Source organism: Emys orbicularis, chromosome 5 (assembly GCF_028017835.1).
Source record: "Emys orbicularis isolate rEmyOrb1 chromosome 5, rEmyOrb1.hap1, whole genome shotgun sequence".
In the NCBI taxonomy this organism is placed as follows: Eukaryota; Metazoa; Chordata; order Testudines; family Emydidae; genus Emys; species Emys orbicularis.
In genome coordinates this window covers 20,992,743-21,011,315 of record NC_088687.1, presented here as the reverse complement: position 1 = coordinate 21,011,315, position 18,573 = coordinate 20,992,743, and the positions used below count along the sequence as shown (strand labels likewise).

Genomic DNA, 18,573 nt, shown 5'->3' with positions numbered 1-18,573 from the left:
TAGGAAGCTCATCTCATGGAATCTGTTGGTCTCACGTTAACACAGGAGATTTCACCTCCCTGAGTTTAAAAAAGAAACAAAAACCCAAACACCCCATTAACTGACTTGCTGATGCCATCCTTTTCACAATCTGTTTATAAGGGTTAGCAGCCATAAAACATGTTTTTTTATTACTTGTGCTTCTGTCTCTAATATGTCAATTTAACTGCTGTTCCTGTACCATATGTACAACCATGATGTTGTAGTCAAATGTTTTACTGAAATCAGTGTTTTTTGTTGGTTGTTCACTACGTAACCTGGGCAAGACACTTAAGTTATCTGCTTCAGTTTAGCCACATGTAAAATAGGTGTCACACCTATGCATGGGACTTATTGGTTCATTAACCGCTTTCGTGTTCTTGAGTGAAAGAGTATATTATGGTCATTGTTGTGGAAATTATGCTCAATTTGTTTAATTCTTGTTTTGCCATAATATTGGCTCTGTGTTAAAATATGAAGGATACTGAGTGCAAACATCCTGAGATTCCTCCACACCTTCTTTGGCATGACAGCTTTTCTGACATGAATGGAAATTTTGTTATTATTCGTCCCCCTAAGCATATAGACTGCAGTTAGATCACACTAATAGCTGGCCAGTGTCCTAATGGCGGAAGCACTCGTTGTAAGTGCAGTATGATTAAGATGTGTACTTTGGTCTGTTGTTACCCTTTTCCATCTTTTAGAGGAAGGAATATCCAGTGGCTAGGATAATAACGTAAGGAGTTGGGAGACCTAGGTTCAATTTCCTGTTCTGCCACAGACTTCCTCTGTGATCTTGGGTGAGTTACTTAGTCTGTCTGGGTACATTTACACTAGAATAGAAAGCCCATGGCACAGACGTGGCTGGCTCAGGTCAGCTGACTCGGGTTTGTGGGGCTAAAAATCACTGTGTAGACCCGCATAGGGTCCCAGAGCCCAGGCTCAAGCCCAAGCCCAAATGTCCACACAGCCATTTTACACCCCCACCTGATTCAGGCCAGCAATAGGTGTTTAAATGCAGTGTAAACATACCCATGCTGTCTCCGTTCCTCATTTGTTAAAATAGGGATCATTGCACCTGTCTGTCTCATGGGGGTGCTATGATGATATTTAAAAGATAGTGAAGCTCTGAGACTTCACTGACGCAAAGCACTATAGAAGCACTATTTTTATTTTGAAATAAATACAATGCTCCATTTTGTATTAATACCTTGATCCAAGCATAGAACTACCATTGTCAAACATTTCACGTGAGCAGCATTTTTGTGGTTTTTATGTTTTTTGTGGCAGCCATTGTTTAAAGAAATAGGTTCTTTGTGTTCTCTGCTGTGACTCAAGGCTCTTGAAGGGAGGATGCTGCTGCCCTTAATTTATATTATTTATTTACCTAGTGCCTCTCCTAAATTATGAATCTTAAGCTTCCACTATTATCCCCTACATATCTTTATGCCTTCATAGTGGACATAGCTTCAATACAAATTTATCAAAATTTACCAAAAAATAAAGGAAATCAACAGAAAAACATGCCAGTTGTTAAATGGTAATAACAGGCTTTGTTTCACTCCCTGACATTTACCACCTCAGGCTGTAGCAGATGGCTAAGGGGAACCCAATTCCAAAGGTAGGACTCCCTCAAATGAGAACCCTCTGCCTGGCACTAGTCTTAGCCTAGGAGCTGACAACGCGTGTAACTCAGCCAATTTCTACCAGTTCCAAAGCAGACTCTCTAAAACCAGTTACCGCATCAATCAGGGCTTTAGAGATAATCCCTGACACTATGAATTTGACCTAGAAGTGATGAGGAAGCCAGGACAGAGATTTGAGCATAGACCTGTGTTCTGAGAGCCCACCCCACTCAGCTACGTTCTGCACCAAATGAAGCTTCTGGCTGGTCTTCAAGTACGCTGAGTCGAGTCCATTACATTGATTTTTACCTGGGGAAGCTATGGGTGTTACTCTCTTGAGGTCAGTATTGGAGCAGGTTTGCAGCTTCCATCCCTACAGCTGTCAGAGAATCCAGGAACAATGATTGATCTAATTACACCTTTAAGCTGAGAGCTATTCTGACAAAAGGTGAGCATACATCCTGAATAATGGACAAAGATAGTATTGCCTCACCCCACACCTGTAGAAGTTTCCTCCTACCGAGAAGCCAATATGAAGAGTTGAGTTGAGTTTCAGCCAGTTTCCCCTCCATCCACATGTACCAGCCAAGTTTAAGGAGATAAGACCAGAAGATCAGCCCACCCATCAAATAAACTCCCTTTCCTTGATATCTTATAGGCTGTCTGTAAACCATAGTGACCCACAGGGACCACATAAGGAAGTTGCTGTTTAGGTGCTGGTATGTGAATAGTTGTCAAGAGCAGATGGTGACAACATTCCCCTTAGGCCACAGACATGGGGACTCAGTCACTGAGTGGTAATCTCAGTTGAGTTGGACCATTGAGGTTCCTCTTCACTGTGGAAGTGGGAGCTGGTTAGAACAGCTGCAGCAGCATAGGATTAAAACGGTCTAAAACGCTTCCTGGAGCGGAGCAGCGTAGGACCAGGGCAGGCATGCAGGGAGCCTGCCCTGGCCCCGGTGCGCGCCGCTGCCACCCCGGAGCCACTTTAGGTAAGCGGCGCAGCGCCGGAGCCCAAAGCCTGCCTGCACCCCGCCCCCCAACCCCCTGCCCTGAGCCCCCTCGTACACCCTGCATCCTTGTGCACCCCAACCTCCTGCCCTGAGCCCCCTCCTGCACCCTGTCCCCCTTGCCCTGAGCCCCCTCGTACACCCTGCACCTGAGCCCCCTGCCCTGAGCCCCCTCCTGCACCCCAACCCCCTCCCGAGCCCCCTCCCGCACCCCTGCCCCGAGCCCCCTCCTGCACCCCAACCCCCTGCCCCGGCCCTGCATACAGTTTCCCTACCCAGATGAAAGTTTGCCCACCCCGATTTAGTGCATATGGCAGGGTGCCCCTTTAGCACTTCTATAAGATCAAAATAAATAAAATTTGCTTTTACCATTATTTGTGGTATACTGACACACCCATACATTTTTTAAAATTGTAGTATAACTACCCTTTCAAATGGATGTTTTTATTTTGAAAGATTTAGGTAAAGTAGTGAAAGAATTGTTAGTGTGTGTGTCTCTCTCTCTCCCCCTGGTCAAGCCAAAATGTCCATCAAACTGTTTCCATAGGTTGGACCATCTCCAAACGTGTAGCAAGATGAGTTTAGGGGTAGCTTTCATGTTCATTTCTGGCACATACTAAGACGGCTTTATCATAAGATAGTGTAGATAAAACTGTCCTTCCCTCTTGTTAAGTTTTTAGCGTTCTCTCTTGTAAAGCAGGGTAATCCTTGTTTCAATGTCTCCCCTGACGTAAGTTATTAAAAGGGTTTTTTTTTGCCTTAGTGAGGTCAGAGGAGGAGGAGGATTATGGTAAGTGTTAACAGTAATGCCATTTAGAAGCATTTATATTTTGATTCAATGTTTCAGTTAGAGTAGCGCTCTGAGACCCTGGCTAGGATCATCACCCTGTTATGATGGGTATTGTACAAGCAGAGAGATGGCCATTGCCCCTAAGCACAGGCACATCTGGAACATAATACTGAAGACACAATGCAGTGTCTCACTTGCACTCTTATTTATTAATTTTTCCTTCTGATGCCACAGCAACTTATTTGAAATAACACCTTTAGTAAGTGCTTACTAAAATAAGGGGAAACAAATATCCATCCCCACCTAATTGTTACTGCACTAGGTTGATCTGGAAGAAATTCCAGTATAGATAACATCTGAAATGGTGGACTCGGATATGCCCCTGGGCCCCCAATGTTTGTGCATATTGCAAAACAGACAGTTTGGTACACTATCACAAGAATAGCAGTATCTGCTCCAGAAAGGTAGAGGGGTGAGGTGCATTTGCTTACCCACAGGTTAAGCTTGTAGTGCGGGCAAGTGTTGTGAATGTAGGGAAGGGAAAGTAATTTAGCTGATGCTTGTGTATGGTTCCTATTCTTATAGGCGGGTCATGGGCATGCATTCTGAGGAGACTAGAATATGCCAGGGTGAAATCGGATCTTAGTCTTTAAGCACTGAATTCACTCACAAGTCTGGAAAAAAATCCCTCTTACGCCAAAGAAAGTAACTCTTTGTTGGTATGGTAAATTCATGTATTACCTCGCACTTACAAGGACAAGTAATCCAGAACACCTAGACAGTTCCTAACCTGAGCAGTTTTGTTTTGTGTGTGTGTGCACGCGGGGGTTTGTAGTAGTAAAGACATTTGAAAATAATTGGGTACTAATGGTCTTCTATGAACCGAGCTCATTGTTTTCATTAACTTTTTCATAGTCAACCTGTGGAACTCCTTGACTGAGGAGGTTCTAAAGGCTAAGACTATAACAGGGTTTAAAAGAGAACTGGATAAATTCATGGAGGTTAAGTCCATTAAAGGCTATTAGCCAGGATGGGTAAGGAATGGTGTCCCTAGCCTCTGTTTGTCAGAGGGTGGAGATGGACGGCAGGAGAGATATCACTTGATCATTACCTGTTAGGTTCACTCCCTCTGGGGCACCTGGCATTGGCCACTGTCGGTAGACAGGATACTGGGCTGGATGGACCTTTGGTCTGACCCAGTGTGGCCATTCTTATGTTCTTAAGCGGTGAAAGGCTGTTGTCTCAAACACTCTTTAAGTAGCATACATCTTAAATTGATCTCCAAAAAAGCCCTATTTTCAAAACCATGACCATCTGAAATTGAATAATTGCTATGAAAGCCATCATATATTTAGCAATGCAGAAAAAGGCTATCCAAGGGTCAGTAGACTTAAGTGATGAGATTATGTCCTGCATTTATTGTCACTGAGCTAGCGTAGATCTTCATTTTCCTGGTGGTCTAGCTCTTTCCTGGGCTGAAATCAGTCACTTGTGTCATCCACTTCTGAACCCAAGAAAAGGAGAGAGTTTGATTGCCGTTACAGCTTATGAAGAAGCTGGAACTTATTACTGAATGAAAGCCAGCCTTACTGCCTGTTTGGCAGATTTCACAATGTAAAGTAAAATGATTGTAATTGTCGTTTCATTCCTGTAATTAAAGTGCAAATTAGTCATGAGGCAATATACCAAACTGCTGTATCTTGTTTGGTCTGTTGTTTATTTCCTCATATAAAATTGTTGTATTAAAATGTGGGCATTCCTTACGCTTCCTAATGTTTAAATGTTTATAACTAATTTAGAAATTACTTTTATGGATTTACACATTCACTCCTTCAAGGATCACTCATTCAATAGTTTCCCAGGCAACTTTAACCTCCAGAAAAAATAGGTGTCCCAGATATCTTGAAATAGACAGACATAATATGAAGCAGGTCAGTGGCAACAAGAGTCTTTAGGTGGTTCAGTTACATCTGTGAAAAGTTACCATGCGTCTGACGAAGTGGGTATTCACCCACGAAAGCTTATGCTCCAATACGTCTGTTAGTCTATAAGGTGCCACAGGACTCTTTGTCGCTTTTTACATGTCTTAATAGTGTCACAAATGTGTCTTTGGGTGGATTTTAAAAAAAGTAGTTTGGTTGCTTTAAAAAAAAAAACTTTTGAGGATGGTGTGTTGTCAGTGTGAAGGTTCCCATTAAAATGAGGGAAAATACATGGTGGGAAAGTGGTTAATTTGGAATGTTAGTCTTTACTTTTCAAATGGTATAAGAAATACTTTGAATTAGGTATTCTTATTATATCACAAATTTGCATATTATCCTTTAATATATGGTTTTAAATATGAATAGTCAAATCTTGAAGGGCTCTTGCTGATTAAAAGGCAGCCAATAGTATATTCTGAAATAAGTGTAATCTTCAGGTTTTTATTGCAAAAGCATCAGCTAGGGTTAAAGTAATTCCCTTTTCTAGCCACCAACAAAGCAAAAAGAATATAAAGTAACTGTTCTACAAGAAATGAGGGTGTAAATCCAAACATGACTGAAAAATTCCCCAAAGGAGAACAAGCTCATGTGATATCAAAGTATTTCTCTGCATTTAGGGTCTCGTACAGAGCCCAGTGAAATCAATGGGACTGTAGGAACTGAATTCAAGGGCAGCTCCAGAAAATAATTGGAAAGGGCAAAATCCCTGTGTTTATCATTAGGGCTGGTTCAAAAAAAAAAAAAAAAAAACGCTGAAGGGGGACTGCGCAAATATCATTTTCTATATTTTTAGTTTAGCCATTTCCTGGGTTGAAAAATGAGGGGAAAAAATGTATGAAGTGCCCACCCACCTGCCAAAATCTGAAATTTGATCAAAATTTCTAAATTTACAGAACTTTGTGTAAATGGGGTGGAGGGCGGTGGGAGGCTTCTGATTGCCAAAGATTTAATACAAACAAAATACTAGCAGACGTGTGTATATTTTACTGTTAACTTACCATAGTTCCTTTAATATGTAACCAAAGTAATTATTTTCCTTGGAGGCTATACACTGTGATACTGTGGGGATTTTTTATATTTATTTTCTCTGCTTAGTGTGCTACTTACATCTCTGCTTTCTTTTGCCTTAGAAAACTCTTGTTTGACAATCCTTTGGAAGCCTTACCTAAGTGTGCACCTCATCCACCTGCTGTTGTTCAGGTTTTAAGTGTCAGTAGTCAAGTAGCCACAGTGTCTAAAGTGGCGTCTACTTACACTAGGTAGTGTTTCTTATGTCACACATTCTGTTTCAAGTATATCAGAAATTGCGGGAATCATGATTTAAAAATTTTTTTTACATACTTTGCTTTCATTGTTAAATGAGGCTATTTGTAAGCTGTCAAAGTTAAACCTTGAAAAAAGTTACTGCCCTGAGGAATCCGTTTGTGGCTGGTCCTATTTTTCTTGCTGCATTTTTTTGTTAATCTGGAAGATAATACAGTAGAAGAGTCCCTATGCCTTGCTGCCTTTTACCAGTAGCATCTTGTCACAAATAAAACCCCTGTTAGAAATAGATAGCAACTATTGTTTATCTTTTTATTAAATAAAGAATTCCAGTTGCAATGCTTCTGCATATCTGGTCTCATAATAACTACTTCTTGTTAAATTAATGTCAACTAGGAAAATAACTCAATCTGCAGAGTTGAGGCCTCCAGGTCCAGCAAGCTTAATAACAAATGAAGCCGGTAAAGAAAGTTCTCTATCTGATAAGCACACAGTAGCTACACAGACCTCTGAGCCACCCTTGCTCACAGTTGCACCAGCGGAGCCACCTTGTGCAGTCCAACGCGTGGAATCCATACCTTCGGTGCCTCCTATTCCTGACAGGTACACAAATTTGGCCATCTTAAAATTGGAATACAAATAATATAAAATAATGTGGTTTCATCTCATTTTACGGCGTCATGCTGTAAAATGTGCATTGCCATATTATCCACTAACATGGAGTTCTTGGAGCAAAATACAGCAAAATGCTGTTTTGGATTGTGTGATGAAGTGCCATAAAGGAATTAGTCCCTTACCAAAATGATATGTTGACCTAGCAGTGAAATGCTTTTCTCCTGAAAAATGCAGTGAATAGGAAAACTGGGGGAAGTTGGTTTTTGTTTTTGTTTTTGTTTTTTGTTTGTTTGTTTTTAAATAGCAGTGATTCAGTTCAATTTTTAAATAGATTTGCAGCAAGGAAACTTTGTAAGGCTTACTGCTATTAGTCAGTAACAGTAACCCTATACTTGACTTTGTTTTCTGGAAGGCAAGTGTTTTATTTTGTCATATTCATTTGGATTTCATGATCCTTGCTATTGTTGCCTAAAATATGCTAGATGTGTATATAATGTTTTTACCCTCTCGATATTTTTTTGGGCAGGCATTATATATTTGTGCCTTCTTTTGAAACAAGTCCTTTTTGCTAAAATCTCAAGCTCTCAGTCTAGATCATCTTTAAGTCATACAAGGTAAAATTTATGGTGTGCACACAGCAGACTGTTAGGTGAAAGCGTGACAATATCTCCATTTAAATCAAAGCTGCACTGCAAAATGCTGTTGTCATTCATGGGTTTGGTTTAGTTATTTCTGAAACCGACTGAAAAATGGAAAAACAAGTGTGTGGAAATTTTTTAAGTTGTAGTTTTCCAGGGTTCTAAATGGACCTTTTTAACGTTTTTTTCCCCCCAAAAAATATTTCAGTATATTTATCTTTGGGTTGGTTTTGGGTTTTTTTGTCTTCCCCCCCCCCTTTTCTTTTTATTCTCCTCTCTCCTGGGGACAGTGATTGGGGGGGAGGAGTGTAAGAAAAAGTGAAGACAGAGGTACGGAGAGAGGCGAATAGAAGGAAAACCTGAAAATATTTTTTTTTTTTTTTTTTTTTTTTTTTTTTTTGGAAAAATCAGTTTTTGTGATGTGCACTAGTTACTTGTTGTACCTTTAATGTCTTTTTTTTTTAATGATGATTTTGGTATAATATTATACTGATTCTGATTTTAAGGCGATCAGCAGAATAACTTTCAAACTCATTTTGATGCTCTCATGAAGAACTAGACAGAGAATCCAAGACTCTGATCCTACAACATGCTCTGTGTGAGAGGACCCCTGCACCCAGACTGAGTTAATTGTAGGATAAGGGCCCAAGGTTGTGAATTGTTGTACTGAATTAGATTTTTTTTTTATTGAAAGCTGTATTGATCATTTAAGAGTGTTGTGCCTAAGAAAAATCCGTTTTTCCATATTCATGTTTAAGGGTCAACAGAGTAGTCTTTCCACCAACTTATGTGTTGAAATGGCACCTTCATGATGGCACAGTTTTCAGTGATTACTTCAAGCTGCTTCTACTATTTCTTGGTTGAGATCTCTTTCCTTTCTCTCTGTTTTCTCCCCTTTTCGATGAAAGCTTCTACACTAGAAAAGCGCTGCCTGAAAATCTATTGGAAGATCTGCCAAAGTTTTCTCCCATCCCTGTTCCTTCTCCTTCCAGGCAGAGCTTAAAAGTTATAAGCAGTGCCGCCGCTGCCGTGTCTGCTGCTGTTGCTGTACGGGCCAGGTAGAAATCAGCTGTAAAACGGAGCCTTTTTAATTTTTATCAATCAGTTTCAAAAAGCTCATGCTCACACAGGAGTTAACTGGGAGAGATGTAAAATCAGAAATGGTTAACTTTCACCTTAGCAGTATGTGCATGGGGTTAGAATAGAATAGGCTCCTATGTTTTACTCCCAGCTCTGCTATTGGCAAAGTCTGAGGCAATAACTTTAACTTTTCTGAGTCTCATGATGCCCATTTTCTATCTGGATAAAGTAATACCCCCTTGCCTTGCATGGTGGTTGAAGATTAATTGATATTTATCAATAGCTTTTAGATCCTTAGATGCCATCGGCTATACTGGGACATTTTATGACTATCTAAACATTTATTATGTTTTTAGTTATTAAATGATTTTGCAGACACTGAAGTGGTTTCTCAATAAGTTTCTCAAGGGAGGGAGTGATCACTTTCCAGTTATAATTCTTGTCACACTCTTATGGAAACTGTTGGGAAGCTCAGATCTCACATGTTATTTTAGTAGTTCCTGTCAGTTTTCATCTTTGTGTGGATAGCTAGTGTATTTACCAAGTCTTTCTAAATGCTTGCTAGACTCTCCGATCCTAACGTCTACCGTTCGCTCTTGGATGCCCTTCTCATCACCCCTATCACTAAACCTCCTCCTCTACCAAGTGTCAGGCCCTCAAGGAAATCAACAAGTGCTTTGGAGTTGCAAAAGAAAGAGAGGTATTGTATGAGAGTGATGCTCTTTTGTCACTGAAGGCTAATAAGACATGAGTTTCTGTATTGGTGTCTTTTTCTGTTGACTGCATCTTCTAAGTGATCTGTCTGATATGCTCTCCTGCATGATATCACCGGTCCAGTATACTACTGATTCCACCTCTTTGTGGAACTAATCTGCACTTTGGTGGTCCTAACATAGTTAATGTCCCATTAATTGAGCAAAAATTTCTTACCTACAGTTGTGTGACTTTGAGGTACACAGTACAGGTTGTAATGCACAGTCAGTTTCATGGAGGCATGACCACTCTGGTTTAATTTATTGGAGAAGAAACAAAAAACGATTACTTGGGATTTCTAATATGAGTGAGATATTTGCAACGGTTTCATGAGCAAGAAAACCACGTTAAGCTATTGGAACAAAGAACTTCTATTTCTCAAAGGTTGACTTTTCATATATAAAAACAAATAACTGGCATGTTGTACAGCAAATAAATATTTGTAAACATAATTGCTATTTATACCCTTTGTTCAAGTGCTGGTGAGGTTAGATGTACCAGGACTTTTTGTTCCTGTTTCCCAACTGCAACTATGTTAGAATCGGCTTCCTTGGAAGCTACTGTTATCTAATGGACTTCATCCTCAAAGCCACAAATCTGTATTGGTTTTTAAATGGCAATAGTTCGTTAATTATGTTCAGCAAACACATAACAGGGGAACTTCCAGATGGGTAACACTGCACTTACCAGCACTGTTTCTCTTGGATAGAGAACTTTAAGGAGACAGAGCCCAATTTTTAGGTGCAGTTGAGCTCCACTTGTAGCAAAAAATGGGGGGCGAGGCAAAGGTACATTTTTCTCTGGTATTCTAGGGCTGCTGGCATCACTTTGGACCTCAGCAAAAGTTAAATCAGCCTGTTTTGGGGGAAGTTGCCAAATAAATAAATTGTAGGCATGTGAGGAAAAATATCCTCAAACCATTTATTTTCAGTTTCATATTTTGCTGCGTCGACTTTTAAACAGAAACGAAGAAAATAATTTTTGTTAGGGCAGGCTTAAGTTCATATAGTAAATTGTTAAGAACCAGCTGTCTTTTTTTCTTTGTGACATCCTGTAGAGGTTAGTCTTCTATGTGCAGCAAAAGGAAAAGCCCTTTAGAAGTTTTGAAAGCTTTTATAATACTCTTGGCACATCTGAATCCATTGGTTGAAGTTCTGAAATCAATCGTATTGCTATTGACTTTAGTAGAGCCAGGATTTCATCCATGTCTTTATTCCCTGCATTTTAATGGAGTTGGAAGTTATGGTGCTTATAATTTAATTCACTGACTTCAATAAAACTGAACCCACTTGGTGTTTTTTCCTTGTTGCCAGGGCCGGCTCTGGCTTTTTGGCTGCCCCAAGCAAAAAAAAAAAACCTGTGGCGTGGCCGGAGCGAGCGCAGGTGCAGGGGGACCGGCTGGGGGGGGGGAGGGGAAGGGGGATAGAGAGAAGGGGGCAGCCAGGGCTACAGCAGGGGCGCTGCCACGCGGCCCCTCCCGCTGCGCTGCCGCTTGCCGCGAGGGCTCCACTCCGGTCTGCGGGGAGGGAAGGAAGAGGACTGCCCTGCAGGGCGCTCTGGTTCTCCACGCCACCACCGCCCCCTACAGGGCGGCTGGAGCGGAACACACACACACACAAAAAAAGCGGCCGTGCCGCCCTAGGATTGGGCAGAATGCCGTCTCGAACAATCTGCCGCCCCAAGCACCAGCTTGCTCAGCTGGTGCCTGGAGCCGGCCCTGCTTGTTGCTGTTTCTTATGGGAGATTTTTTTTTCTTTGTGAAGTCACAAAGAGATGCATTGAATCGAGTTGCGGAGAGCAGTTCTAACAGTAGAAAAACAACCAGTCTCTGAGATTAGCTGTGGCACTCCCAACTGTCCCCTGACAGCAAGTGAGCTGCGGTTATTATGAATTAAACAGAAGTAACAAGGAATGTAAACTAGAGAGAATTCATGTTGCTGACCCTGAACATTTATTGGTCTAACTTTTATGATGGGAGGATAGTTTTTATTTCTAAAAGGCTTTTTGTAGGCTGTGTTAACAGAGAAATTATGACTTTGTGTTAGACATTTGAAATTCCTGAACTGACTCCATTCTGACCATGTCATCTTGGGTGAATATTCTGGGTGTCTCTCTGGTTTGGAAGAGAGAGCATTTTTTCCAGTTAATTCAGGAATTTTCTTCCCCTTTCCCCCTTTTTGGGTAAAGTTATCCTGTAATTTTCAAGGTTAAATTATGCAGAGGAGGAGGAGAGGTTTTTAAATATGCTACTGACTCAAACACCATGAGAGGAAAGTGAAATTGGGAGACAGCACTTGTACAGGGAGGGAGAATGAGGGGTAAACCTGGGGGTGCATTAGTCATTCTTAGAGTTGCTCAGGAATTTTTCAAATGTTTTTTTTTCACTGAAAAATGCCACTCCATCAAAACCTGAACTGTTTGTGGGGAACGGTCAGTTTCAGCACATTTCAAAATAGTCCAAACATCCCGCTTTGACATTTTCTAAGTGAAAAATTTTGGTTTTTCAGTTCAGAATGACTTGTTATGAAATTTAATTTAATTTATACTAAAATAATTTTTAAAAAGAAAAGGTTGAAATTGAGTGTTTCATAATTATTTAAATAAAACATTTTGATTGACCCAAATTGAATTTTTTTGATTAGTTGGTTTATGAAAATTTGAGATTTCTACTTCGTTCCAGTTGAGGATGGGGACATTTTTTTTTTTTTTTTTTCAAATCTCAAAAAGTCTTACAGGATGGGAAAACATTTCTTCACCAGCCCGTGTCACTTTGGCTATTGGCCTTCCCAAAAAGCTCTTCAAATTAATACCCAGAGAGCAGGAACCCCTGAGTAAAACACTTTAAATAGTATCAACAGACTTTGTTTTTAAAGACTGTTTTTTCAGGCATTGAATTATTTTTAATTAGATAGTTTTAAAAAGAAAATAAAACCTGATCATGCCCCTTTAAGGATGCTTCATTCTCTGGGCTACCTCAATTCTGAGCTCTGCAGGCAGGTATTGGTGTGGGGTCCTGGATGGTGGTATGACATACAGGGCCGGCTCTAGCCTTTTTGCCAGTCCAAGCAACCCAAAAAAATAAATAAATAAAAAAGCAGCGATCGGCGGCAATTCAGCGGCAGGTCCTTCGCTCCGAGAGGGAGTGATGGCCCCGCCGCCGAATTGCCGCCAAACGGCCGGACGTGCCGCCCCTCTCTTCATTGGCCAACCCAGGCACCTGCTTGCTAGGCTGGTGCCTGGAGCCGTATGTGTATTTTTATTCTATTTAGTTGATTTAAATCAACAAAGCTTCTTACTAATTTCACAGATGGGACATAAACCAAGATTTGGGAAGTGTAAAACAATCATCTGTCCGTTTGAGAATATTCTATTTAAACTGCTACCTTGAGGGTTAGCTCAGAACAATGAAAGAGAAAATTAGACTACAAATTAATTTAAAAAAAAAATAAAAAGTGTAACACTTCAGGACAAGACAGTGCTCAAACTTCTCCCTCATATCCTATAATCCCAGTGCAAATATGGATAAAAGGACTGCTTACCAGTAGATGGAAACAAAACTTTGTGTCATCATTTGATAATACAAGAGAGTCACCTGGCTAAGTTCAAACCCAATTAGTGTAAATAAGCACACATCTTCAATTTAAGATGAGCGCATATTACAGTAAAAATGGTAAATTATGACAGAGGACAACAGCCCTTATGAGATTTCAAGGAAATAAATCAGCAGAAATGAGAAATTAGCAATTAGAATGCGTACGCAATACTTGCAACATACATTGTCTTGAAATAATACATGCATAGGATGTAGCGCTGAAGATTGTTATTTTAAGCAGCAGTCCACATGATTGCACAACTTAATGGCTAGTAATCAGCTGTAATAGGAATTGTGCATTCTTAGCCAAAGAGGAGAAGGCACTAAATTATACAGTAGGAAAACCCTTCTGAAAATGGGACTGTTGCAACTTAGAACATAATGTGGGTAATGGAGCATGGACAGCTTTGTTGTTTTGTTTTTCTTAGACCCATGTTAGATGAATCCATTTTGCAAAACGACAAATATATTGTGGCAAATGCAGCTCATTTATTTGACTTGCTGGTTGTGGCTACAGCAAACTCAGGGTTTTGGTAAGTAGTATTGCTTTGGGATCACACCATTTTGTTCTTTCTTTCCCTTTTCACCATCCCCCAAAGAGTCTTAATGTTAAGCTTTTGCATATTGTACACTTATCACAGGTTAGATGGACCTAGCTCTCCTTTGGAACTCGTTAATGCTACTACTCCACCACCCTGAGGTGGTTTATGAGATCCATTTGCTTTCTCCCCAACTACTCCGACCTGGAGATGGAGTGTTTTGTTGCTAAAGCACTTCCACACGGTATTAATCTCTGAAGTGACATTGATTTTCAGTGCTGGCATTCCATTGGCGTGTGGGACAGCTCTAAAGGTATGGTTTTTTTCCCTTGATGTACCAGAATTCTTTCCCAGGTATCTGCCTGGAGAGTCTTGCTCAAGGTCTAACTGATCACCATATTTGGGGTTGGGAAGGAATTTTCTCCCGGGTCAGATTGGCAGAGATCCTGGGGGTTTTTCATCTTCCTCTGCAGCATGGGGCATGGGTCACTTGCAGGTTTAAGCTAGTGTAAATGGTGAATTCTCTCTAACTTGAAGTCTTCACATCACGATTTGAGGACTTCAGTAACTCAGGCATAGGTTAGGAGTCTTATAACAGGTGTGGGTGGGCAGGCAAGGTTCTGTGGCCTGCAATGTGCAGGAGATCAGACTAGATGATCACAATGGTCCTTCTGACCTTAAAGTCTGAGTCTATGTAGAATCGTACAAATGTAGATCTGAAAGGGACCTTGAGAAGTGATCAAGTCCAGCCCCTTGTGCTGTTGCAGGGCCAAGTAAACCTAGACCATCTCTGACAGGGCTTTGTCCAACCTGTTTTTAAAAACCTCAGTGATGGGGATTCTACATCCTCTTTTGGAAGCCTATTGTGCAGCTTAACTACTTTTCTAGTTAGGTTTTTCCTAATATCTAACCTAAATCTCCCTTGCTGCGGATTAAGCCCATTATATCTTGTCCTGCCTTCAGTATACATGGAGAATAACTGATCACATCCTCTTTTTATATAACAGCCCTTCACATATTTGAAGACTGTTATCAGTAAGGCTAAGATTTTATCATGGTTATTTTTAGTAAAAGTCACAGATCAGTGTCAAGGTTCCTTCCCCACTCTGAACTTTAGGGTACAGATGTGGGGACCTGCATGAAAATCTCTAAGCTTAACTACCAGCTTAAATCTGGTTTTGCTGCCACCACTCCCAAGTACTAACTCCCTTCCCTGTGTAGCCTTGAGAGATGACTTAACCAATTTCCTGGTGAACACGGATCCAAACCCTTGGATCTTAACACAAGGAGAATTTAACCATCCCCCCTCCTTTCCCCCACCAATTCCTGGTGAATCCAGATCCAATCCCCTTGGATCTTAACACAAGGAAAAATCAATCAGGTTCTTAAAAAGAAGGCCTTTAATTAAAGAAAGAAAGGTAAAAATCATCTCTGTAAAATCAGGATGGAAAATAACTTTACAGGGTAATCAGATTCAAAGAGCCCAGAGGAACCCCCTCTAGCCTTAGGTTCAAAGTTACAGCAAACAGAGGTAAACCCTGTAGCAAAAGGAACATTTACAAGTTGAGAAAACAAAGATGAACCTAACACGCCTTGCCTGGCTGTTACTTACAAGTTTGAAATATGAGAGACTTGTTCAGAAGATTTGGAGAGCATGGATTGATGTCCGGTCCCTCTTAGTTCCAAGAGCGAACAACCCCCAAAACAAAGAGCACAAACAAAAGCCTTCCCCCCGACCAAGATTTGAAAGTATCTTGTCCCCTTATTGGTCCTTTGGGTCAGGTGTCAGCCAGGTTACCTGAGCTTCTTAACCCTTTACAGGTAAAAGGATTTTGGTGTCTCTGGCCAGGAGGGATTTTATCCTTCCTTTTATGGTTATGACAACAGGTCTAAGGCAATAAATAAAAATTCACGCAGCCGGTGACCTATCCGTGACTTTACTAAAAATAACCTGGGGGAAGGGCTAGGTAGGGGGAAGAACGGAGTCCCATAGGGGGTGACTGACAGGCCAAGCCCCCCACCAGTGGCTGCAGTTTGGGGCGCAGGCACGGGGGGCGCACAGCCTCTGCTCCAGAGCTGGCCCCAGCTGCGGGACAGAGGTGCACGACCCCAACTGCAGCTGCTGCCAAGCCCCAGCTGCGGTGGAGGGGGGGGAGGGCGGCGCATGGCCCTGGGAAGCCACAAGGTGTGCACACGTCCCCCGGTGCAGCTGCCAGATAGGGTCTCACAGCCCCAGCTGCAGCCCCCCCCCAAGCCTGGGACACTGCGGGGCTAGCGTGCACGGCCCCGACTGCAGCCCCCGGCAGAACTAAGCCGTAGGGCTAGGGCGCCCGTGTCCCCAGCTTCAGCCCCCGGCAGAAATAAGCCATGGGGCCGGGGCACATGTGTCCAGCTGCAGCCAACCCATTTCAGGGCAGGGGCACACAGTCCCGCCTCCACCTCCTGAAGCCCTAGAAGTCACGGAGGGCTAGTAAAGTCACGGAATCCGTGACTGCCGTGACCTCCGTGACTAAATCGTAGCCTTAGTTATCAGGTCCCCCAGAATGATATTAGTCTTCTTTGCAACTGCTTCACGTTGGTGACTCGTATTCAATTTGTGATCCACTATAATACCTGGATCCTTTTCAGCAGTGCTGCCAGCTAACCAGTTATTCCCCAATTTGTAGTTGTGCATTTGATTTTCCCTTTCTAATTAAAGTAGTTTGCACTTGTCTTTATTGAATTTCGTCTTGTATTCAGACCTATTCGCAAATTTTGTCAAGGTCCTGTCCTCCAAAGTGCTTACAAGCCCTCCCTCTCAGCTTGGTGTCATCTGCATATTTTATAAGCATGTTCTCTGCTCCATTATCCAAGTCGTTAATGAATATATTGAATAGTACCAGACTCAGGACTGACCCCTGCAGGACCCTGCTAGATACACCCTCCCAGTTTGATAGTAAACCATTAATAACTACTCTTTGAGTATGGTCTTTCAACCAGTTCTGCACACAACTTACAGTATTTCATCAAGCCCATATTTTCCTATTTGAGTTATGAGAATGTTATGTGGGACTGTGTCAAAAGACTTTCTTAAAATCAAGATATCATCTCTACTGCTTTTTTCCCCTTCGCCACCCCCTCGCCTCCCCTCCCTGATAACCCTTCAAAAAAGTCAGGTTGGTTTGGCATGGTTTGTTTTAGACAACTCCATCCTGGCTATTCTATGTAAGCACCTGGAGGATAATAGGATTATACACTGATTGTTTAATAATTGGTTCCACTCTGTTTCCAGGTATCCAGGTTAGGCTGACTCATCTATAATTCTTCATATCCTCTTTGTTCCTCTTTGTAAAGATAGGTTGTATGTTTGCCCTTCTCTAGTCTTCTGGAACCTCACCAGGAGTTCTGAAAGATAATTGTTAACGATTCTGAGATTGCTTCAGCTAGTTCCTGTGGTACCCTAGCATGAATTTCATCAGGCCCTGCCAGCTTAAATACATCTAATTTACTTAAATATTCTTTAACCTATTCTTTGCCTTTTTTGGCTTGCATTCCTTCACCCTGGTTGTTAATATTACTTGTGTTGAGTATCTGGTCACAATTAACCTTTTTAGTGAAGACTGAAGCAAAACAGGCATTAAACACCTCAGTCTTTTTGATGTAATCAGTTATTGGCTCTTTCCCTACCTGCTCTAGGCTTCATCTTTTTCTTGCTCTTAATGTATTTAAAGAACATCATCTTACTGCCTTTTATGTCCCTTGTTAGATCATTTTGTGCCTTAGCCTTTCTGATTTTGTTCCTACATGCTTGTACTATCCTTTTGGACTTCTCCTTAGCAAATTGTCCATGTTTCCACTTTTTTGTAGGATTCCTTTTTGATTTTTAGGTCATTAAAGAACTCCTGATGGAGCCTTACTAGTCTCTTATCATTATTCCTATATTTCCTTCGATTCAGAATAGTTGGCAGTTGGACCTTTACTATTGTCTCGTTGAGAAAATGCCATCTCTCCTGAACTCCATTTCTTAGATTTTCTTCCCATGGGACCTTACCTATCAGTTCAGTTCTCTGAGTTTGTTAGTCTGCTTTTTTGAAGGCCATTGTCCTTATTCCGGTGCTCACTCCTTCTATTCCTTAGAATCATGGAATGCCTTCTACCTTTAGGTTCACAATCAGTACCTCCCTGTTGGTCAGTATTAAGTCTAAAATTGTGCTCCCCCCTGATTACATCCTCCACTTTCTGGATTAAAAAGCTGTCCCCAATACATTGCAAAAATTTATTGGAAATTTTGTGTTTTGCCATATTACTTTTCCAATAGATGTCTTGGTAGTTAAAGTCACTCATTATTATCAGGTCTTGTGTTTTGGATATGTCTTATTTGTTCTAGAAGTGCCTCCTCCTCCTCTTCCTTATTTGGTGGTCAGTGGTAGACCCCATTACCATAATGTCACCTCTGTTTATTACCCCTTTTATCGTTGCCCGGAGACTCTCAACTAGTCTGCCTCCCACCTCCTTCTGGACCTCAGAACACGAGTATATATTCTTGCTCTATAATGCAGCACCACTTCCCTTTTTACCCTGCCTGTCTTTTCTGAACATTCGGTACCCCTCTATATCGACATTCCAGTCATGAGACCTATCCCTACAATATGTGAAGCAAAGGAGTGACATGCTTTCTTTAATTTGCAA

At 41.4% G+C, this 18,573-nt stretch overlaps 1 protein-coding gene across 1 annotated transcript in view; it reads left to right on the top strand.

The window, feature by feature from the left end:
• PDLIM5 (PDZ and LIM domain 5) overlaps positions 1-18,573 on the top strand; it is a 201,529-nt gene that overhangs the window by 130,861 nt on the left and 52,095 nt on the right. Inside the window, exons 11-14 of the mRNA XM_065404810.1 lie at positions 6,556-6,684; positions 7,085-7,291; positions 8,850-8,999; positions 9,587-9,721. Coding sequence (XP_065260882.1) covers positions 6,556-6,684; positions 7,085-7,291; positions 8,850-8,999; positions 9,587-9,721 — 621 coding nt within the window. The remainder of the gene's footprint in view (positions 1-6,555; positions 6,685-7,084; positions 7,292-8,849; positions 9,000-9,586; positions 9,722-18,573) is intronic.